The sequence below is a fragment of the Brachycentrus maculatus genome, unplaced genomic scaffold (genome assembly GCF_059751285.1).
Source record: "Brachycentrus maculatus isolate JH-2025_06_01 unplaced genomic scaffold, ASM5975128v1 h1tg000079l, whole genome shotgun sequence".
Classification (NCBI taxonomy): domain Eukaryota; kingdom Metazoa; phylum Arthropoda; class Insecta; order Trichoptera; family Brachycentridae; genus Brachycentrus; species Brachycentrus maculatus.
Genome location: NW_028280833.1, coordinates 250,370 through 274,742, shown reverse-complemented (window position 1 = coordinate 274,742; position 24,373 = coordinate 250,370). Strand labels below are relative to the sequence as shown.

Sequence of the window (24,373 nt, the reverse complement as noted above, 5' to 3'; positions counted from 1 at the left end):
CTTAAGAAAGGTCTGTTGGTTTGGACATGTTAGTGTCCAAACCAACGATGAAATGAGTGAAGAGAGAATAGTAAAACAAATTTATGTGGCGAATAATATTGGTAATAGAAGCAGAGGGAGACCGATGAATTTGATATGATCTGGTATTACAAATACTTAAAAAAAGGTCAGGTCAGAAGTTTGAGAAAATGCATTAATGCAAAAGAGGCGAAGATTGTTTGCAAATCAGATTCGTGTCGAGTTATATTTTCTCTGCCTTCCCCTTCGGGGATGCAGCGTTTTAAATAAGTTTTACTAACTGTTGAAACATAATTGTTTGTTTCGATATTTAATTGTGAAAGACAAAAAAAGACTGGATGTAAAAAAAGGAGTATCAATTTTCTAGTCACAAGTAAAAAGATTTTTTTAACATCATAAAAATCTTTCGGTCTAAAATTGAATCAAACTCTCTTTTATTTATATCAATCTGTTTCTGTTTGTTGTTCAGCATCCAATCAAAAGCTGTAAATTTTCAAAGGATTCGATGTGATTTTTTACTCTGAGAATTTACACTAGCGGGATGGAAAAATTGCGTTATGATACAATGGATATGACCTTTTCCATTCACTGATTGAAAAATCTAATTATTTTAACGCTAAAATCAGTTGGAACTACGTTATAATACAAATAAAAACCTACAGACGAATGTTCAATGTCCATACCAACACGTACATTGAGATCGTCCTTAAAAAAAATCTCTCACATTTTCAACTTCGCAATTATAATAAAAAACTATTTAATAAAGTAACGATATTAAATTAACCGTTTTTTAACAACGTTTTCAAGATTGGAGTAGATACAATTTCTTATATTTGAGTACACATATCGCTCACTCCTTTCAAGAACGTCATAAATCAAAAATCATCAATTTTCAGTTGTACATGTTTTCGGAATGCCTAGAAAATGTACTATATACCACCAAAAGAGGCATATTTTTTATATTATCTTAATATTTACACGCTGCAGGGCAGAAAATGTTGTTTTTGCATTTTGAATAAAAAGGTATTGTTCAATAATTTTTTGAAATATACTAAATATTTTTCAAATGGAGAAATAACCTTCAGGTTTTACCTAAAAAGATGTGTTGCACAGTAAAAAGTTCAATGAGGCGCTTGATATTTATTTTTAATACATTGTGTTATATTTAAAATCATTAAAAACGTTCTACTGAAAAAATCAAGTTTTTTAATTTATGACGTTCTTGAAAGGAGTGAGCGATATATATATTTGAGTTGTTTGCTTTGTAAAAAAATATTTTTATTACTTTTACAATTGGTTGGAAAAGTTCCTTTGTTCTAGTGATATATTAGTAAGTCTTTGATTTTATTAAAAAAAAAAACGGAACAATTATATATATCTATTTTTGTAAATCCAGACTCGCGCAGACACTTATTTTTCGTAGCTCCAAAACTGTATATTTCATTCCACAAAGACTATATGATACATACTTTTTATCTTAATTTATTTAGATTAAAAAATTTGCTGAAATTATTTGTTAAAAACAAAAAACAAATCTTAGTAGCTTCCTTTTTTACACTTTTAGCTCATACCATATTTACTTATTATTAACTTTTTTCACTTTCATTTTTAGATTTTTTTTGTTCTGTTAAAATCAAAGACTTGTAGTTTATATAGGCACTTTTATGTGCTATATATATTTTTGATATATGTTGTATTTTTTTCATTGCCCTTAATTATAAAAATGTATACTAGTGAGTATACATTTTTATGATAAAGGGAAATGAAAAAAATACAACAGATATCAAAAATATATATACCACATTAAAAGTGCCTATATAAACTACAAGTGTTTGATTTTAACAGAAAAAAAAAATCTAAAAACGAAAGTGAAAAGTGAAAGTGAAAAAAGCATAGTGATGCCTTTGTGTATTTTTTTTTGTATCAAAAAAATATAATATTTTGTTGTATTTGTAATTATATATTGTGAAATGCTTTAAAAAAATATGTATTTAAATATTTTAATTTTATTTATTTGGTTAAAAGATGTGGAACAAACTTTTCAAGGCAGTCAGTGTATTTTTTTGTGAATCTGAATGACTCGTCTTGATCAGACAAAAAAATCAGTCATGTACCACTTAGAAAACGCATACAGACTAAGAAAAAGAAAACCCTTTGGTAATGTGCAGATCGTATGAGTTGAAACGAGACCATTTTTTGGTGGAAGTTCTCACGTACTGATGTTTGATTCAACTGTGACTGCATGTTGTTTCAAATTACACTCTTCATAATTGAATTCCCGTCCCGGCTCGTGTACACTCGCTACCGAAACTGCTTTTCCATATTTCACTAGGGTCAGAATAGTTCAGCGTGAATGTGGATACCTTTTGGTTTGATTAGTCAGATTAGGTCCGAGTTAAAAGCGTATCAAACTTTGCACCCGCATCTATATAACCTTCAAATTTATATGCACAGGTCTAATCATAAAAATTGGGTATAATATTTTTGTTTGTGATTGGTTATATTTTCTTTTTTTCCCTTAAGCATGCTTCATTCCTTATTTTTATTTTATTTATTTCTTAAGTTAGCTTATATTACAACTAATATAAACTATTATTTGCACTTAATCAACATCATCTATATAATTATCTACATATCTTAACAGTAAACAAAACATTTATTTTGAAATTCGTTCAGACTCTTTTCATTCTTCATACATTCAGGCATCTCATAATACATTTTCAAACCCTTATACATGAAAAATTTTTGAGACTCGTTTTTTTTCAACAATGGCAGTCTTATTTTATCCTTATTTCTAGTAATGTGCTCATGACAATTTTGGTTTAAAATATGTGTTATTATGTTATTTTTATTATGCCAATTCACTATACCTTTTAATGCTTTATATTTCGCATTTTGCGTTGTATTTTCTTATTTCTTTTCCTGTCTTAAAGTCCCTAAATGAGTAGTGGAAACTAATCATTATGAGCATTACTTATGTTTGTAATATTTGTAAATGAATAAATAAATTAAAGATGCAGTGATAAAATATTCATTTGTTATTTATAAACTGAAACTGAAAATATGTTTTGGATTTGTTTTCTGTTACGCTTGTTGAAAATATAGCATGATTTTTTCCAGGAAAAATGTGTTGGTAAAAATTTCTCCAGGTTTTTTGACGCTTCTTACTGCACGTTTTGGGTCCACAAAATTACCATCGATTTTAACTTATGAAATCTCCGCACACCTCATTTGTTGATTTTTTACAAACCATTAGCGTTTTTCATTCTGTAAACAAATGCGTTTGTAATCAATACACCCTTTTCATCGAAGGAAGCCGCAGTGTAAAATGGACCAAGTAAAAAAAAATTTCGTTAATTGATTCGGCAGTCGCTTTGTGGAAATCTATGCATTTTAAATTTAAGTTGCACTTGATACATACCACTATGTCTTACAATCTATTGCGACACTGTTACAATGAATTCCGCATCATTTTCAAACTTCGTATAATGTAACACATTTGTTTTATATATGTGTAAAATATATGCCTCAATTGAGAAGAAGCATCTATTATATTATTTATTGATTCGGCATTAACTTTGTGGAATGACATGCTGATTATATAATAATAATAGTATACATAAATAAAACTTATCAAGTGATATATTCAAGTGGTTAATTGAAAAAAAGCATCAATTGTTTAAAAAAAACATTTATTATTTTTTCAAAGCGTTAAGTTGCTGAACTGAAGGTCTCGGGTTTGGTCAAATAAACATAAGTGATTATTAATCTCATATATTTATTTTTTTCTGCAGACCACAGGCCTCGTCCATATCCACAACTACATATATATTATGAATATGTATTATAATATAATATATATTGTATATATATATATATATATATATATATATATATATATATATATATATATATATATATATATATATATATGTATATATATATATATATATATATATATATATATATATATATATATATATATATATATATATATATATAAATATATATATATATAAATAAATATATATATATATATATATATATATATATATATATATATATATATATATATATATATATATATATATATAAATACACATACATACGTAAATATGTACATACAAACATAGTTATGGTTCAAACCAATTGTAAAAGTATTATAGTAAACGGACCAAGGAAATCTTTTTTGTTTTGACTATTTTTATTTAATGAATTTAATTTTTGACTATTATTATTTTTTCAAAGCGTTAAGTTGCTGAACTGAAGGTCTCGGGTTTGGTCAAATAAACATAAGTGATTATTAATCTCATATATTTATTTTTTTCTGCAGACCACAGGCCTCGTCCATATCCACAACTACATATATATTATGAATATGTATTATAATATAATATATATTGTATATATATATATATATATATATATATATATATATATATATATATATATATATATATATATATATATATATATATATATATATATATATATAATATATATATATAAATAAATATATATATATATATATATATATATATATATATATATATATATATATATATATATATATATATAATACACATACATACGTAAATATGTACATACAAACATAGTTATGGTTCAAACCAATTGTAAAAGTATTATAGTAAACGGACCAAGGAAATCTTTTTTGTTTTGACCCAAAAAAACCCATCAAATACATTTTTGTACTCTGGTATAAGAAAATATAACCACTCTTATCTCGAAAATATTGTAAAACCCTGTAAATTTAACTTTGTATATTTCTTTTACGGCGGAAAATGTATTTTACCCATCACAAAATAAAACCCGTGTTATTAAAATGGGTTTCTCGCTATTTCTGTTTATGGGGGGCTGTTTTTATACTCGGTGTACCGAAACCAGGCAAGCTTTTACATATAATTGTATTGCGTGTGAGGTTTTTATATATTAATTTATTTTTAGTTTATTTCACAATCGGTTTTTCTTATATTTTTAGTAATATTAAAATGTTGGAATAAGGTTTTGATAAATACAAAAATTAATAGCGTTGGTAAAATTCTTTTAAAAAATTGTATACAAGGCAGCCCACAACATTTAATCTGGGACATTAGTTTGAATGAATGAATTTTTATGTGACTATAATTGTATCGTGTTTTTATAATTTAATTTGGATTTAGTTTTATTTAGCGATCGATTTTATTTTTAGGAATATTTCATATTTTAGGAAAAATAAATTCTTGAAATAAAGTCATGTAAAATACAAGAATTAATGACGTTGGTGTAATTCGTCACTAGAGACATCTATGTTGAAATTCTAGTCAATTAAAGCAATATGTCTCGAATTCATGACAAAGAAAATATCAATAAATATTACGAATTAAATGCTGATAAAATAAAATAGAGTTACGTCTAAATACATCAATAACATCTTGTAAATGCAAAAAAGTTTCAATAATTCAATTTGTGTGGTTGTCAATCATGGGTAGGATTGGTGAAGGTTACACGTGTGTAAAGTGATCACTTAAACCAGCTTATGACGGTTGTAAGCCCAGTAAATGCCTACACTTCCATATTCTTCATCATCTTTGTTGATATGTTCAAAAATAATAAAAATGTCCAAATTGCTAGATTTCAAGACAAAACATTTCGCTGTCAAGTGATTGACGATAAAATGATCACTATTTACCTTGTGCAGTGCAGTATTTACCCTATGCACCATTGAGTGCAGATAGGTATAAAAGACAAAGATATACCATAAAAGATGTTTATTTTATAGGGTGGTAGGAAGGGCGTGGAATAAAGTTATGACACTCAAATACATCACAACAAAAAAACAACAAAAAAGTAAAAAAGAGCTTTCGTAGATTTCTCTTGAAAAACCTTAAAATTTTGCAATTGTATCTTTAATTTATTATCTCTTTACCTCTTTTTCATATCCAACAGTGAATTGAGCAATGTTTCATATGTTAAAGCAGTATTATCTTAGTTATTACACACACAGAGAAAAATTATCAACCCTGCTTCAGTTACCTGTCCAGGGTAATATTAAATGAATATTAGAGTGAAAAATTATACATTCATTTTAACCCTCCCCTTTGGGAATCAAACCCGGGACCTCCAGGATGGTAGTAATGCGTTAAGCACTATTCCAAGTAAGCAGACATTATTATTACATATGAATTTCACAGTCTGTATAGTAGACAAATACGATTGTATTATATATATTTTTTTGATAATTCACACAATTTCTAAAAATCTATTGTGACACGTGTTTTACATTGAAATACGTAACACAACAGTTTTTAAGAAAAAGCGGTGTTTACCAAGTAAAATTTAAATAGAAAATGGATAGATAATATTACAAAGTGACTGCCTAATCAGTTAATGAATTGAATTAAATATGACTTTTTAATCAATTATTTATTTGAATTCTACCATTCAATGCTCATCACCGCAATCAGAGTACAAATAACATGGTTGCATTTTGCTATTATTAGCTCCTGATAATTCGACAATTTTGTATTACTAATAAATTTTGCATTAACTACGCGGAATGGCATAGTTATTATTAAAAAAAAAATTGTACAATACCACTTATTGAATTTTATGTTATGACACACGATTTGTTTCGAAAACTACATAAATGGTATTATACAAGTGTTTAATTGTATTTAAATAATTGATGATTTTGCATCAAAACCTTTAGCTAAAAATAAAACCTAACCGAGAAGTAATAATGAATATCATTTCAATCGAATAACCGAATAAGTAACAATTACCATCAGTCATATTTCTACTGGATAGCATAGAAGTTTAAAAGACCAAGAGATATGGTGTACCATGTATAAATTATTTTTGTATACACACCTACACGTGGTTCGCAATATAAAATACCACATGTTGAAATAAAAGTAAGGGAAATATATGATTCGCATTGTTCACGCACATGATCACATTCTGATTATGATATTATTTCACTGCTGTTCTTGTTCCCAAGTAAGTTAATGAACCATTTTACACCGTAATAAGAACACCCTACAATGGTGAAACACCATGAATACATTTGTTACAAAAATACTTTATTTTTATTGAACATAAGTATGGCGAAAGTTAAAGTAGATGTCCGTGAAGTTTGAATACTTTAATATTTGGTTTATCTTCTAGATTAATGTCCTTGTAAAGGGTGGTACGATGAGTATTGAAGGTTTTAGAGTGTTATTTTGAATTTGCTAATGAAACGACTAAGGTCGTATGTCATATCGCTCACTCCTTTCAAGAACGCCATAAATCAAAAAACTTGATTTTTCAGGAGAACGTTTTTAAAGTTTAAAAATATAATACAATACATTAAAAATAAATATCAAGCCACGTATTGAACTTTTTACAGTGCAACAGATCTTTTTAAGTTAAACCTGAAGGTTTTTTCTCCATTTAAAAAATATTTAGTATTTTTAAAAACAAATTAAACAATATCTTTTCTTCAAAATGCAAAAACAACACTTTCTGCCCTGTAGCGGGTAAATATTAAGTTAAAAATATGCCTCTTTTCCTGAGGTATACTTCATTTTCTGGCCATTCCGAAAACATGCACAACTAAAAATTTACTATTTTTGATTTATGACGTTCTTGAAAGGAGTGAGCGATATGTCTCATTCACCGAGGCATTTTGTGACGCCTTCTCATGTGTATCATTCACTAAGACATTTCGTTACGTCTTCTCACACATCTCATCCACCGAGGCATTTAGTAATGCCTTCCAATATTACTCATTCACTGAGACTTATGACGTTTTCTAATATATGTCATTCACCGAGGCATTTTGTGACGCCTTCTCATATTTCTAATTGGCTTAGATATTTTGTGACGTTCTTTCAAATAATATATCTCATTAAACAAAGCATTTTGTGACGCACACTTATACTTATCATTCACAGAAGTAAGCTGTGACGCTTTTTTTGTAACCACGATTAAAGCAATAATCTTGTCTTTTGACCACACGATTTGGAAAAACATTTTTTTTTAGAAATTAACCGGTAATTGAATAATTTTATTGAATCTGTCATAAAAACAGAATGCAATAAAAACAAATGAGTAATGTTATTGATAATTGTGTTTTTTTTCTATCATAGACCTTTACGAAGCGATCTTTGTAGCCAGGAAATGACAGATTGTATGTCTTTAAATGCTAAGATTTCTATATGCGTTTTCGTTTATGTTGAGATGACATATCAATACAAATATTTTTTTGACATCTCATCAAAGATGAAGAAGAATATTGAAGTCTGAGCATTTACGGGCTGACGACCGTCATAGGCTGGTTTAAGTGATCACTTTACACACGTGTAACATTCACCAATTCTACCCATTATCGACAACCACACTACTCAAATTCGTGGAAGTTCTATATATATATATATATATGAACCAATTTTGAAACATTATTCTTGAATCTCTAGAACTTCACTAGAGACATCTATTGGTGAGATGAAAAGAAGATTTTTATCAAGCAGAAACTCTTTTATTAGTATGTGAGGTCCAAATCCTGGATTGTAATCACACATGAGAAACGCCAGAAAATATTATTTTCATTTTTAATATTTAAGCTTTTTTGACCAAATTATTTATTTACAACATTTTGAGTGTGTCCAAATGCTAAAGTATTTGGACACAGTCAAAATGTTGTCAAAACAAATAATTCGTAAGTGAAGACAAACCCAGAATTTGTGAACAAGATTTGGAGACATGTGGAATATTGTGAATAATTGAGTTGTTTGTTTCCTCAGTGCCCCCCGACATATTGGAGTATCCCACGAGCGGCGAGGTGGTCGCCAGGGAAGGGGGCACCGTGGCGCTCCGCTGCGCCGCGACGGGGTCGCCCCCTCCCAAACTGTCGTGGAGACGCGAGGGTGGCGAAGCCCTACCCACAGAGCCGCAGCCCCTAGAGCAAGGTAGTATTGGTACTTACCGTTTTTAATCCACCTCCTGACTTGACTACAGTTTTCTGATATTATTAACTACAATAATATCAGAAAACTGTAATTTCGTCTGTTTAGTGAAGTATTACAAAATCATCCCAATAGATGTCTCTGTGTGTTCCATATTATAAATTATTAAAAAAATGGACATATGTATGATACAGAGGCTCAAAGAATAGCGAGAAAACTCGCTATTTTTCTATGGCTAGCCTGCTGGGCATGGCCAAGAATGCGAGAAATCTCGCTCTTGGCACAGAAGCGGTTAAGTATTTGAAACACGTGATCATGACAAGTTTCCTCGGTTTTCTTCTGCTTCTATTACCAACTACAATCACCTCATTTTTATGTTTGTCTCTCTTCATGGATTCGATTTTCATGTCTAAAACATATCTACACATCTATATAAATTTAATCGATAATGCTTATGTCAGCCTTGCATTCTTTCCACATGTCACCCTTCGAACATGTATTATACATACCTTTGCGTCACATTTGTCTGAGAGATTGCATTTTGATTATATTCAGTCTTCTTTCATCATTCTTTTGCAAAATCCATGCATTCCTTTCATACATTGGAGTTCGAACCAGGATTCATTGTGTTTGACACAAGTGATGTACTAAGTGAACGATGAATGATAATAAAAGTGTTATATTGACTTTGTTGTGTAAAAAAGATAAAATGTGATAACTCCTTTTAACTTAAACTGATTTAAAATCATGATTATAACATTATTTATAATATTATTTAATCTTTTATTTCACTCTCCTTGTCATTCATTGTTCACTTTGTGTAATACCACTTAAACTTAATGATATCAAGTGATATACTAAGTGAACGATGAATGATAAGGAAAGTGTTATATTACCACAAAACAAAGCATTTTTACATTATTATTTAAAATACTATATATATTCTTAATTATTAAGAAGAGCTGAAATAATTCTCCATTCATTATTAATGCAGATTTCCAATTGAATGCAAAACTTTGCATTACTTCTTTGTTTAGAGTTTGCTAAATGCATGAAGTTAACCCCGACTTCCGGCCTCTTTCAGACGCCTTCACTAGCCACTTCAACATGGCGGATGGTACATCCGGCTTATTCTTCTTCCGGTTTAAAGATAACGTGTTTATTGCCTCGGTGAAAATAAAAACCTGTGATATTTTTATATTTAAAAAAAATTACCACAGCACAGTAGCGGTAAATGACAATGCAGAAGTCTGGTTTAAGTGATCACTTTATACACGTGTAACAAAAGTAAATATTACATACTTTTTTTTACAAAACAATTGTTTTACATTCCTGGAGACGACTGAAAACTTGATTTTCAATTTTTATTTAAATTCAAACCCTTATCCGCACCCTAATGGTGCATAGGGTACTGCATTATATCTTGATAAACAAAGTGTTATCTTGATCGTTAACATACGAAGGAAAGGTGATCAGCCCTCCGCTTCAGGTACCAGTCCAGGATAATATGGAATAAATATAAGAGTGAAAAAATCACTTTTATTTATTTGACCCCCACTAGGAATCGAGCCCAGGACCTCCAGAACGCAGTTTTTATGCAGCTTATAATTGAGTAGTCCACTTGCAAACCACGTTTTGTTAAAAATTAACTTTTTTAGCCAATGGCAGCAACCGGTAGAATATTAAATCTTCTAACGATTTGAGCTTTTTCGAGAGATTTAAGAAAGTGATCTGTCGATTGGCATAGCAAGTTTTGCTAGAGTATTGATTTGAGTATTTCATTTATTTCTAACTTAACAATTTTTGGCAGATTAGGTTAAATATGGACGTCATTTTTGAAAAATTTTCTTCACATTCACAAATTCTACTCACAATTGACTACCACACTACTCAAATTCTTGGATCTTTAATATATATGGTTAATTTCGAAACATTGTTCAAGAATCACTAGAATTTTACTAGAGACATCTTTTGGTGAGGTAAAAGAAGCTTTTTATTGAGCAGAAACTCATTAATTTTTATGTGAGTTCCGTATACTAGATTATAATCACGTACATGAGAAACGCCAGAAATTTTATTTTTTATTTTTATTTTAGCTTATAATTTGACCAGTTATTTTATTTACAACATTGTGAGTGTGTCCAAATACTTGTTCACAAATCTGGATTATCTCCAATTATAGGACTTATTTTTCTTATTATTTTTTGTCATCTCAGTATAGATGAAGAATTTGGAAGTTTCATGTATACGATTATAATCCAGGATTTGGACCTCACAAATAAACAAAATAGTTTCTATATTATTTCGAGAAATAAAAATACTTTGTGTTTTGATCCACTCACATTTTTAGTAACCCACTAGTTTCGGCAACAACCTGTTGCCTTCTTCAGGGTTTAATTTATGACTCATATGCGTCATGACTTTATGAGTCATAAATTAAACCCTGAAGTGGGCAACAGGTTGTTGCCGAAACTAGTTGGTTAATAAAAATGTGAGTGGATCAAAACACAAAGTATTTTTATTTCTCGAAATAATATATCAATATGATCCACAAAGTTAATGATTTCAATATTCAAAACATAATAGTTTCTGCTCAATAAAAAAGCTTCTTCATCTCACCAATAGATGTCCCTTGTGAAAATTCTAGTGATTCTTGTACAATGTTTCGAAATTCAATCATATATATATATATATAGAACTTCCAAGAATTTGAGTAGTATCCTTGTAAATCATGGGTAGAATTGGTGAATGTTACAGGTATGTAAGTGATCACTAAATTCTATCTAAGTGATCACTTAAACCAGCTTATGAGGGTCTAAGCCCCGTAAATGCCCAGACTTCTATATTCTTCGTCATCTATGTTGAGATGTCAAAAAATAAGTTGTGATAAATTAAAAACACGATTTTTATTGCAGCAGTCTCAATGGAACCATCGGCAGTTGGAAGTGTCCTGCATATGGTTAGAGTAAACCGACTGCATATGGGGAGCTACCTCTGCTTGGCGTCCAATGGCGTTCCTCCTGCTGTCAGCAAAAGAATCACCCTGATCGTCCATTGTGAGTTGACTATGTTAAATTTTATTATAATAATAGATTAATCCTCATGCAAAAAATCATTAAAAAATCTGTAGTTGAATTTTCGTAGGTGATTTAGACACAGAAGTATTTTTTTAAAAATAAATTTCAGCGAGGCTTCATATGAGGTTTATTTGTATTAGAAGGAACAATATATCGTGGGTGTACTGGCGAAAAATGTTTACTCGAAAATATGCAATTTTGACATAATGATGGAGTATTATAAAGTTTTCAACGCTCTATAAACTGGCAAAATGCACTAAGAATTTTGAAATGTCATATTTATGTGGTTTTCAAAGTAAATTCAACTTAAAGTTTAATAGTGGGTATTTTATTCAGGCTAAAAGCTTTCAATAACAAGGATTATTCAAACTGGGATTTAAGAGTTAAGATTTTTTGCCAGTATACTTACGATATGATAATATAACGGTTTTATGATAGTGATGAACATGCTAACAGGTAAAATACTATGTTATTCATATAAAAGGTGTCTCAACTTGAGATAAAACATCTTTGTTTTTTTTTATATGAAGGAAGATGGAAGACTGAGTCTCCCAGGGATTTTTCCCTGGGAGAAGCCAGCCAAATGCTAGGTCGTAAATGACCTAGTATGTGGCTGGCTTCAGTGATCACTATACATCTGTGTAACGTTCATCATTCTGCCCTCTATTGAACATTTAAATTGCATCAATTTTTGAAACTTGTTATTGTGCGGCGCTTGAGGATTTTAATGGTTTTTGTTTAGCTCATGAATTTGACTTGTTTTTATTTTATTCACAACATTTTGAGTGTGTCCAAATACTTCAAATCTGTCAAAAGAGTGTGGTTGTCAATCATGGGTAGGATGGTGAATGTTGCAAGATAAGTCATTAGTCCTTTCTTCTATAGCCTCCTTCATCTATGTTATGTCCAGATTATTTTAAATTTTATGTGAAAATATTGATTCAATGTTACCATTTCCGTTTTCCGCAGTTCCACCTATGGTATGGATTCAGAACCAACTGATTGGAGCGAGAGAAGGCGAAAGCCTAACACTGGAGTGTCATTCAGAAGCTTTTCCTAAGTCCATAAATTACTGGACTCTTGACAGTGAAATCATCTCTCAAGGTAAATATATCATCATATTCCTCACTAGCTCTATCTACCGGTCAAGCGTTGTTGTGCTTCAGTCTGGTTAAAAAGAATTCCTTTATTATTAAATTTGACAGTAAACATATTATTGATTCATCGAAAATATTAAAAATCTATCAATGCAATCGAAAATCCTGAGTGACAGCTTCTTTCAAGAAGCATGCTGTCCGCCATGAGTAAAATTTAGTATTGTGTATATTGTTTTTGCTTTCAACAGATGGCGCTGCCATCTGTTGTAATTTTATTTAAAAGGATAGAGTGAACAAGGTTTTGTCAAAAATTCAAAGCATTCGGTGAATAACTTTTAGAGAGTTGAGATTTTGAAACTTACATTTACACACACACACACACACACACACACACACACACCAAATTTATTAACAAGTTTTGATGCTTACAGCGGATGATAACTACAACATCAGTACGGTGGAGAAGACGTATGAAGTAGACATGAGGCTGAAGATTAAGAAGGTAGGAAGAAGAAACTATGGGTCCTACCGTTGTGTCTCCAAGAATTCGTTAGGAGATACGGATGGCAACATCAAAGTATATCGTGAGTATAATCTTTTTCTATCCTTTATCCTCCTCCAATGGTGCAAAAGGCACTGCATCGTGAAAATGCAGTGTTACCTTGATCGTTACTAAAATTAAAGCAAGGTATGTAACTTGTTCCTATATGTAACATGAGAATAAAAGTGAAATTTCGATACACATGTGTGACTAAATTTTTAAACATGTGGTTGGTTTACGAAGAGAATTTGCGACTTTCGATGTAAAACTAGTACTTTGTGAGTTTTTACGATTGGAGTGAATATTTTGGTGCAAAAATTTACAATATATATGAAATATAAATTTTAATTAAAATAAATTGTTGTATGTATATACGAGTATACATTTTTTCATAAGATGAAGATATTATAAGTCAAAAATGATTTTATTTAACTTATAAAAATCCAAAAATACGATGTATAAGATAGAGGCTTGTTTTTTGCAGAAAAAATGGTAAAGATGGAATAATAGGTATAAAAACAAGATTCAGCTTGTGGTCCCGTGGTTAGTGTCGCGGACTCTTAAGTCAGAGTTTCGGGGCTCGAACCCACTTTACCTCGATTTAATACCTATTTTTAATAATGAGACACTAAGGCTCACAGAAAGTGTATGAAATTGATTTTTTTTGAAATAATAAAACACAATTATTTATCTTTAAAAATGTACTCATAATAAACTAATTAACCTTTTAACCTTTGAATCAAAATAATAAACTAAATAATGTGGTGATTTTTTGAGTATTGTTTTCAAAATATATGAATAAACGTTTTAAATTTTGTAATGGATTTTTTTGTCCTAAATTCCAACATGAGAACTGAAACTCGAAGGTTTTCAGTTGATGAAATATGAAATTATTTGGTATCGATGCATAAAAATTCTACCCCTAAAACTAAAAGGTAAGCTGAAGAATTGATCAGTGGAATATGACTTTTAATTTAAATTCGCCAGGGGGATTACTATGATTACTTTCACGAGGGTGGTTTCCGTTAGGGCGGACAGGTAGGCTGTAATTTACGAGACGTGGTTTCAATAATGTCAATGGGTATAATTTACAAGTTCTATTGAATGTTAAAAGTCTCATACAATACGTACTTTTTAATGGCATTTCAAATAAAGAGATTTGAACAATTTCATAACATTTATGCCAATTAAAGTCATGATGTAAAATTTTATTCATTTTATTTAATGGTCTAGAAATCATCCTAAATTACATTTCCGCTATAAAATCTTCTTTTTCTACCTTCTTCCCTTCCCTGCTGGATATATGCCTTTTCCATATCCTTACATTTTCTTCATCAGACCACCTTTTTGAGGTTTTTCAACGCCTCCTTTATTCTCCTAAGGTCTTCATGTTAAAATTTTAGAGCTTCATCTTGTAGGATTTTGTCTTGCAACATGTATTACCTATTATATTACCATTACGGTCTTGGTGCGCTATTCATGATTTCCGCAATTTTGGTTGTGTTCCTAATTTCCTTTTTTCTCATTATGTCTTTTAGACTTACACCAAGCATGGATCTTTCCATGGATCGCTGTGTGTATTTAAGCTTTTCTACATTTCTTTTTGTAAGACTCATAGTCTCTAATGCATATGTAGTCTAATGCACTTGTAGAATACATGATTAAAATGTTTTAAACGCAAATGTTGAATTTGTAGTTCTCCCAGGACTAATTGTTATATTCATTGATGAATTAACGGCATTGAATGCGATGATATGAAAATATATACGAGTATTTTTCTCATATAAACCACTTTTGAGTTTATTAATGTAAACAGCTACAGTTTGTATTTTCCCTCGTTAATGAAACAAACCTGTGGTTCTCGAAACTAGTCGTGTTTAAATTAATAGACTTAAAAATGGCCTTATACATGTGTTTTATTTTTATATTTAAACCATACATTTACTAAAAATCGAATATATACGATTTTTCTATGCAAAGGGCCATATTTTTTACCAAATTCACTGGTTTTTATTTATAGTTTTCAATTATTCAAAAAAATACAAGTTTTGTATACTTATTTGTCACTTTGCATACTATTTTAAATTATATAAAAGATTAATAAATAACGAGTCAAGTCAAAACACCAGTCAAGTTGGAATAAGAATTAAGGAATAAGAAGAAAAATAAATAGAAATACAATGATTTTCTCCCTACGAAAAAGCGGCCTGATGATAAGTTAGTTTTATTTATACCCAGACTGAAAGACTGATTTACTTAAAATAGATCCGAAGAAGTATTTTTAGAACGGACAAAAAATTAATGACACCAAATATCCATTATTTTGAAGTACCTGCTAAAGTCTCAATCATTAGATAGATATCAGGGAAACATAAAATGGTATTCCCCCCAGGGATATTAAGAGGTATGATGAAAGAATTGAAATCTCGTTAGGTGGAACACGGGTATTAAATATTTAGGGGTGAGAATAAATCGCGCGATGACTCGATAAGATTCTGTAAAATCGGTAATAAAGAAATCATTTCCAACAATCCATTACTTTTAATCTGAAGATCTTTGATTTATCGCAAGAGACAAAACCATTAAGGAGATTATGATCATTGATGTATACAGAAAAGCAGATTGAAAGACGAATTTTTAAGATTTTTTTTTGCATTTGAGAATAAGAAACTGTAATTATTTTTGTAAACGTAGTAAAAACTGTCCATCAAATCTTATCCCTTAGTTTTTCGCCCTATCTTCTTCCCTAAACTCTCTTTTTTCTTTACCTTCCTTATTATCATCAATTTGCCATTTATGTTTTTCTTTACTTACTACTAAGTACTATCTACTCTCTGTTTGCAAACAGCTACATATATAAGGTATCAAACGTTTTGACCAACACCACTTGTTTGTTATTAGTTGGTTGGAAAATATTGTTTTTTATCAGTAAGCCGGCAAATGTACTTATTTCTTTTCAGTACATGAAGTTTAAATAAAATAAATGTATAAAAGACAAAAGAAATAGGAATAGCTATTCGAGAAAGAGAGAAAAAACTCAATACTTGATCGTGCCAAGTTTTTCCTATATTAAGTTATTAAAATAGTCTTTAGGGCACTGTATCCCATAGCCGCAGTGTTAATTTGGTTGTTAACTTGCTACATTTATGTAAAAAAGGAGAGGATGACCGAAGAAAAATTGAAAAAATTAATTGTGTTAAATACTTGGATTTGGTCAATTCATGAGTCGGAATAATTAGCGAACATGTATGATATATGAATGTGGAAGAGGTGAATATTGTTTGAAAAGACAGAGAAACTTGCAACTTCTAGAAGTGCCCCGGTGTGGGCAGTGACAGGGCTTAGTAGTCAATTAGTTCAGTTAGCCAGCTAGATCCGATTCCGACACAACGTTGGTCGGTACACAGATGCCTCTACAACCCCGACCAGCACAACAGACATACACGGAACAGTGCAAAGACTGAGGGCGTTTGTGCACTACACGGAATTTCACTGTCCGGCAGTCCGATTTGCATGATAAAACGGATGATTGGCTTGTGCTTTTGGTCGTCTTTCTTCGGATATGTGCGCTTGACCGGTGCGTAATCACGGTGCGCATACATTCGATCACGCAAAACTGTCGTAGTCGCTTTTATTTTTATAAACCGGACTGCCGGACGGTAAAATTCCGTGTAGTGCACAAGCGCTCTGAGACTGTTTCGATGACTGAGCATTTTCTGTAAATGTCTTTGCACTCGCCAAACAATTAGCCCTCATTCCCGACCTTAAGCCAAGTCCGTTCCTATATTAATATTTGTTTAACCTGATTTTTGTTTCAGCAATACCGAGCGACGCGACTCTCAAAAAAGGTAACAGTGCGACGTACCAAAACAACGGTGAAAACGAGGTGACAAACGACCTGGTTGGCTCGAGTTCTACAAATGGCGGCGGTTCAGACAACATGGCGGCGGCCATCTTGGGCGTAGGTGGCGCCGCGGTCGGCGGGAAATTGAAACTAATGCCAAACAGCGCGGGAAACAGAGTCTTCACAGATTTCAATAGTATTTATTCTTGCTTGGTGTTTAGACTGTTACTCAATACTCTTTTGAGATCAATAAATTAATGTTTTTAACACCATAATGTATAGGATATGTAAGAAGTATTTTTAATATTATATGTAGGTGAACAAAATAATTTAGGCTAGCAACGGAGATTTAACCAAGTGATTTAACCTCAAGTTTTTAGTTCAGAGATATTGGAAATTATTAAGAATATAGATAATAAATAAAATTATTTGATTGAGATAATGTACATACAGTAGATGTAAAAAGACAGATAATTGTGGACTTGGAATGTTTTATAATAAATTTCATTTACATTTTTTATTTATTATTTATTTATACTTCTCTGAGAATCGAATCCGAGATCTCCGGTATGGTAGCAAAATGCGTTAATCACTGTAATTAAGTTTGAATCTAAGGCTCGTTATATTTATATATGTATTGTATTACACCCACATGGTAAAAAAATAGCGTTAAAACAAAATAATCTTATTAATCCATTATTTGGTCGATAATATTTTTTACCTTTACGCTTCTTAATTGTTATACTTTTCAGCCTTTCCCAGTGTGGTATGTATCCTATTGCTTAAAACATGTTTTATATATTTTGTGCTTCTTGAAATTACACCATAGTATTTAATTTTTTTCAAAAATGAATTGTTTTTATTTTATATTTAATTTTGACTTAAATTTCGTTAATTTTTTTTACTTTAAAGTAAATACCAATATTTTCATTAAAAAAAGTGGTATTAACCAATTTCGTTGGTTAAACAATAACTTTAAAAGAATAAATCGTTTTCAAATATCTGTTAAACAAATAATTCCAAACTTTATAAAATTAAACAACTTTGTTATTTACCACTTTAAAAAAAAAATTACAAGTACACTTTGACCTACCAGTTTCGACAAGAATCTTCTCATCATCAGGGTTTATTAAATTCTAAAACATTAAAAACATTAAAATAACATTCCCTTACAAAATACATCCAAGCAATTTTTTGGTAAGGAAATATAATTAACTATGAGTATTTTAATGTTTTTAATGTTTTAGAATTTAATAAACCCTGATGATGACAAGGTTCTTGTCGAAACCGGTAGGATAAAGTGTACTTATAATAAAAAAGTGGTTAAAACAAAGTTGTTTAATTTTATAAAGTTTATAAAATGTGCAACAAAGTATCTGCGAAAAACATTAAAAAAATTATTCCAAATTTTATTAATTACAAAATTTTGACCGATTTCGTAATATGGAGTTAACCCTTTCCGGTCCATAAAAAAAAATTAAAAAATCCACCAGGTCCACAATAGATTTACAGCATTACAGGGTAAAACAATACATCCAAGTTTTTTTTTTAATAAAACTACACATGTGTTAAAAAAATAATATTCTGAATGTATACAATTTTGTCCCTTATTATTACATTTTATAGACATCTATAGATGAAAAAAATGTGTTTGCTTGTATTTTAACACTAAACTGATGAAGAAAAAAAATGTCGAATGACATTCGACATAGGACCGGATAGGGTTAAACTCGCATTCACACTGTTATCACTTGAAAATGATGCTGCAATCTTCCCTATTTCTACCTTTCTCCTGTCTTAAAGCATTTTCTTCCCGTAGACAAGTAGCTTCCTTCCTAGTAAACATCTGCTGATCTGTCGTATTCGTAATTAAAGTTCTAAGTTTTTGTTTCCTCAGCTGCCTTCTGCATAAAGAAAGGGGTAAAACGTTAAGGGTTCAACATAAATAATAAAAGAACCAAAAATTCTCGAAGACCAACCGTAAATCAATTTTATAATTTATGTTTGTTTTTCATAAAGATTAAGTGTGAGGATGCCTTTTTTAAGTATTTGTTTTATTATGCGTAATCAAGATACATTCCAGGTGATATCGTAAATAAAAAACAATACTGAAAACTATAAAATAAAATTAATATGGTGAATAGTTTTCCTTGTATAAAAATCAATAAATACGTTATCAAAAGATATAATTCAGTATTTATTTATTTATTTCATAGATACGTACATTTAAAAAAAATATTATATGTATAACGGCTCTTTAGGCATTTCCTGTGTTAAGCCGAAATACTTACATGTTAATACAATTTTAAATTTTTATCATTTTTTTTTAATTATTAGATTACATACATTACATACTATAGATACAAAAAAATACAGTATAAAGGTTTTACAATAAAGTAATTACACCCGGATTTATTTAATTGGAGTATTTTTTAATATATCTCAATTTTATTAAAAGAAAAATACCTCTCAACATCTTGAGAGATAAGTACATCTTAAGGATGTAGAGAATTTCAAATTACTGTTAATTGTGAAATTAATATTAGTTTTTTCGAATCGTGTTAAAAGAATGTGTTAAAAGGGAGTTCATTGTACATTCACATAAAACTTTGTCTTAGTTTATTTATTGATTTGGCGTTTAATTTGTAGAACTCCACCTTAATTTATGTATTAATTTTTTAAATCAAACACAGATTTTTTGAGTCTAATCATATGGGTAGCTTTTTTTCTGATTTATGATTTTCTGATTATTTTTTGAATTATATGATTTGAAAAAAACCTTTTTATTAATTGACACAATGCAAATATATTATAACCTCAATATTTTTGTCTTAAATATTAGTAAAACACAAATAAACTCAAATTAATGTATATTGAATGTCCATTAGAGAGAAAATAAATATTGCCCATTTTTTTTAGTATTTTCAGTTTGTAGAGTTATAAAATTGTAGCTACATAATATATTTTTATATAAACTCATACCTAATATAAATATGTATTCAGATCTGTTTTGTTCGTCAATATTTTTAATTTAATGAAAACTTACATTTTCTAATCGTAGTCCTGCAAAGAATATATTTGTAAAAAAAGAACAACGAATGATGTCGATATCATTTAAACTTATCGAATCACATTTAATTAAGTATAAATCGTAGTGATTTATAGGTGTAATTAGAAAATGTATAGGAAAATAGTTAGAAATGTATAAAAATATTCAAATATTTGTGTTGTTTTCATATTTTATTGACAAAAAAAAAACAAAGATGTGAATGTATATTTAAAACAAAGTAAGACCTTTACTTTAATAAGTTTACTTTTTACCTTTAATAAGTTAAATATGTAAATATCTTAAACTTTCTTCCAATGATTGACAATTTTCGAAGCTGTTTTAATTCACACTTTATATAAATAAAATTAATTTGTTTATTAGGAGCATTATCAACTTTATGGTGTCATAACATAACACTCTCCTCACCATTCAACGTTAACTTTGTTTGATACCATTTAAACACTTCACTTCAACCGGTTTCGGAATAATCATTCCCTTGTCAGGTCAACTACATATTGAACTTTCACTACACACTGAACATTAACCTAAAGTCTTCTTTAATTTATGGCCATCCTCAGTTTATAGCTGATCTGATAAGGGAATGATTATTCCGAAACTGGTAGTAGAATTAAACCAAGTCCATTTTTCTGCCCCCATAATGTAATGGACAGCGAGTTCAGCTACCGTACTGAAGGTTTTGATTTCCTGGGTGGTGAAAATAAATATTGATGAATTTTCACTGTAATAATTAATTATTATCACCCTAGACTGGTATCTGAAGCACAAAAATGATCACCTTGTAAAAATGTAAGTAACGATCAATATAACACTGTGTCGATCAGTACCCTTTGTACTATAAAATGCAAATAAAGGTCAGAAAATTAATAATATATTATAATAAGAAGAGTATTATATCTAAATTATAATTATTTTACTTATAACCCTTATCCGCACCCAATGGTGCATCGGGCACTGCATCGAATTGACGCAGTGTTATCTTGATCATTACTTACATGAAGGCAAGGTGATCACTCTTGCGCTTCAGGAACCAGTCCGGGTAATATTAAATAAAAATTGCAGTGCAAAATCAATAATATTTATTTTCACCCCCCTGGGAATCGAACCCGGGACCTCCAGCACGGTAGCTATACACGCTGACCATTACACCACACAGGCGGACATAATTATTTATTAAGATTATTAAAAAAAACAATGAAATTTCGGCATTCATACATAGAAATAAGTACAAAAAAATAAAATCTTTTCATATAAGCTATCGTTTTTAATGATCAAAAGTACTTGAAATACTTGTTTTACTTAGTGCTTCTTTCGATGTTTGTTATAAAGAATTCTTGTTTGAAAATTTATGTTATTAAAAAAAGATTATATTGATTTTTCTCGAGCCAATTCTCATTTTCTGCATTCAGATTTTAAAGTCTTTAAAGAACCTAATCAAAAACTGATTATTTGACAAAAAAAAACTAGTGAGTGATGGGAAGGAAAGTTTCACCAAAAGCTCGAAACACTAGATCTTCCTAAGTCTAAAAAAATAGCGTAAGTAAATTGTAAATGTTTACATATTATAATTTCTTCTTTGATATAAATATTTCATATATTACAATTAAGCAAGATAAATAATTGTTGATACCAATAAAATAAAACTAATTAAAAAAATAAAATGTTACGAATATGTTTAAAAGGAAGCCAAAAATACTTTTAGGTTTGATGAATGATTTAGGAGTATAAAAATGTCATTGTAATTATTTTTTGGTATGTATACTTTTTCCTGTTACTCGTATTTTGAAATAATTTTTAAAGTAAATATAATTTTTAAAGTTACTTAGGATGATATCGCTAAAAATATTACATTGAATGATTAAAAATTGTCCAAAAACGATAATAAATTTGATGTTGAAAATAAATTTTGTACAAACAAATGTGTTTTTATTTATAAGAAATATTAGTTACCCAAGTAAGGCCTATATCACCTATTTTTGGTACTCCGGTGTATTTGTAATCATAGTTTATTTCGATTACCAGATTACCGGTAAATAAATTTCTCATTACTGAAAACTGTTTTTCACTTAAGCAGTATACTGTACAGTTTGTATTTTCACCTTTTAATCAGAATATCTGTAGTTCTCAAAACTTATCGAGTATACATTAAAAAATAAAATGGTTGTGTAAAACAAGTGTTTTTATATTTAAATCATGTTATTCCATCCCGGGCAGCATTAAATAAAAACTACATTGGCCCAGCCGTTAAAACAAGTTTTGCCCAAAAAAAATTTTAATTCCTATCTCCAAAAATATTTAATTTGCTGCCCGAAACCATTAAGACTTCCAGGAGTGATCAGGTCTTTAAGAACAGTGTCCGTCGATGGTTGCTTAGCATTGGAAGGGACAAGGTAGAAAGTGAATTCATTAAAGTCCAGGTGTAATTATCACATTGAAAAACCTTAAACTATAAATTATTTTTGTATCTCCTGTACGTTATGTTTATAATCTAATCATTAAAAAAAATTATTAAAAATTAAAAAAAAAATATATTTAAATTTTGTATTACCATGTTAGTATTCGGCTTAACACAGGCCATGCCTAAAGAGCCGTAAAACGTATAATAAATGTGTATATGAAATGAATATGTATATTGAATGTTTCTATGTATTATGAAAAAAAAAAAAAAAAAACTTTATGCCAAATCAATACAGTTTATATCTTCAGGATACGTTTAAGACACAGACAGAAATAATATAAAACGATTTTACGTCAAAACATAATAATATGAATAAGATTTGAGACATTATCATAAAATAAAGAAGTTATCAAATTTATATATATATTTTTTTTTCGTAAAAAAATACTTACAATTAAATCGTGAATTTTTAACATTATGTATCTACATTAAATTAAAAATGATATCTTGTATAATATCATTATTTCAAATTTTATAATATAAATACAATAAGTTTCAAGAACTTGAAAACTGATGAAAATATTAACTGTAATGCAATAAAATAAAATAAATCTGATAGAATATAAACTAATTAAACACTTTTCCAAAACACTTCTAATGAAATTGAAATACAAGTGTATTATTTTTATAATACACTTGTAATTCTATACAATGAGTGCTAAATCGGTAAATAATAAAACACTTTTTTTTTAACGTATTTCCATAATTTTCCTTCTAGAATCATCCCTTATGAGGGATCCTTTAAATATGTAATAACTTCAATCCTCTCACGTTAGCTTGAAGTGTGCAACATACAGCAGTACATGTATCCGCTCCACACGGTGGCCGCGTGACGGCATCGTAGCGCACTGTGACGTCAGGGGTGAACTCGGGGGATGAATTGTGCCCCTATTCTAAAACTCATCTAAAAAGTATTTTGAACAACGTTCATAATACGTGAAAAAGATTTTTTTTAAAAAAAGTGTTTGTTTAAAGAAATACATATTTTTTCATTTTAAATTTTACTTGGTAAATACTTACCACTTTTTCTAAAAATCTTTCGTGGCACGTGTTTCGATGCATTCCACATCATTTTTAAATACCGAAAACTTAAATTAAAAATAGGCAGATATTACTAAGAAGTGACTCCTGAATGAAAAAACGAAAAATGCATTGTTCCTCCGGGTAATGGAAAAAAGTTAGTGATATTTAAGTAACTACCTAACCATCACGCCACTTCCCCGCAGGGGTAGGTAGAGGGAAACGATCGCCACACCACTCTGTCTTTGCAAACATTCTTCGCCTCTTCCACATTCATGCATCTCCTCATACATACCCGACAAA

General features: G+C 29.7%; 1 protein-coding gene across 1 annotated transcript in view; it reads left to right on the top strand.

Moving 5' to 3' along the window:
• LOC148311039 (lachesin-like) overlaps positions 1–23,883 on the top strand; it is a 61,934-nt gene extending 38,051 nt beyond the window's left edge. Inside the window, exons 4-9 of the mRNA XM_088257342.1 lie at positions 8,805–8,978; positions 11,906–12,022; positions 13,013–13,147; positions 13,572–13,724; positions 17,500–17,702; positions 23,827–23,883. Of these exons, the coding sequence (XP_088113468.1) occupies positions 8,805–8,978; positions 11,906–12,022; positions 13,013–13,147; positions 13,572–13,724; positions 17,500–17,702; positions 23,827–23,883 (839 nt within the window). The remainder of the gene's footprint in view (positions 1–8,804; positions 8,979–11,905; positions 12,023–13,012; positions 13,148–13,571; positions 13,725–17,499; positions 17,703–23,826) is intronic.
• The last annotated feature ends 490 nt before the right edge of the window (positions 23,884–24,373 follow it).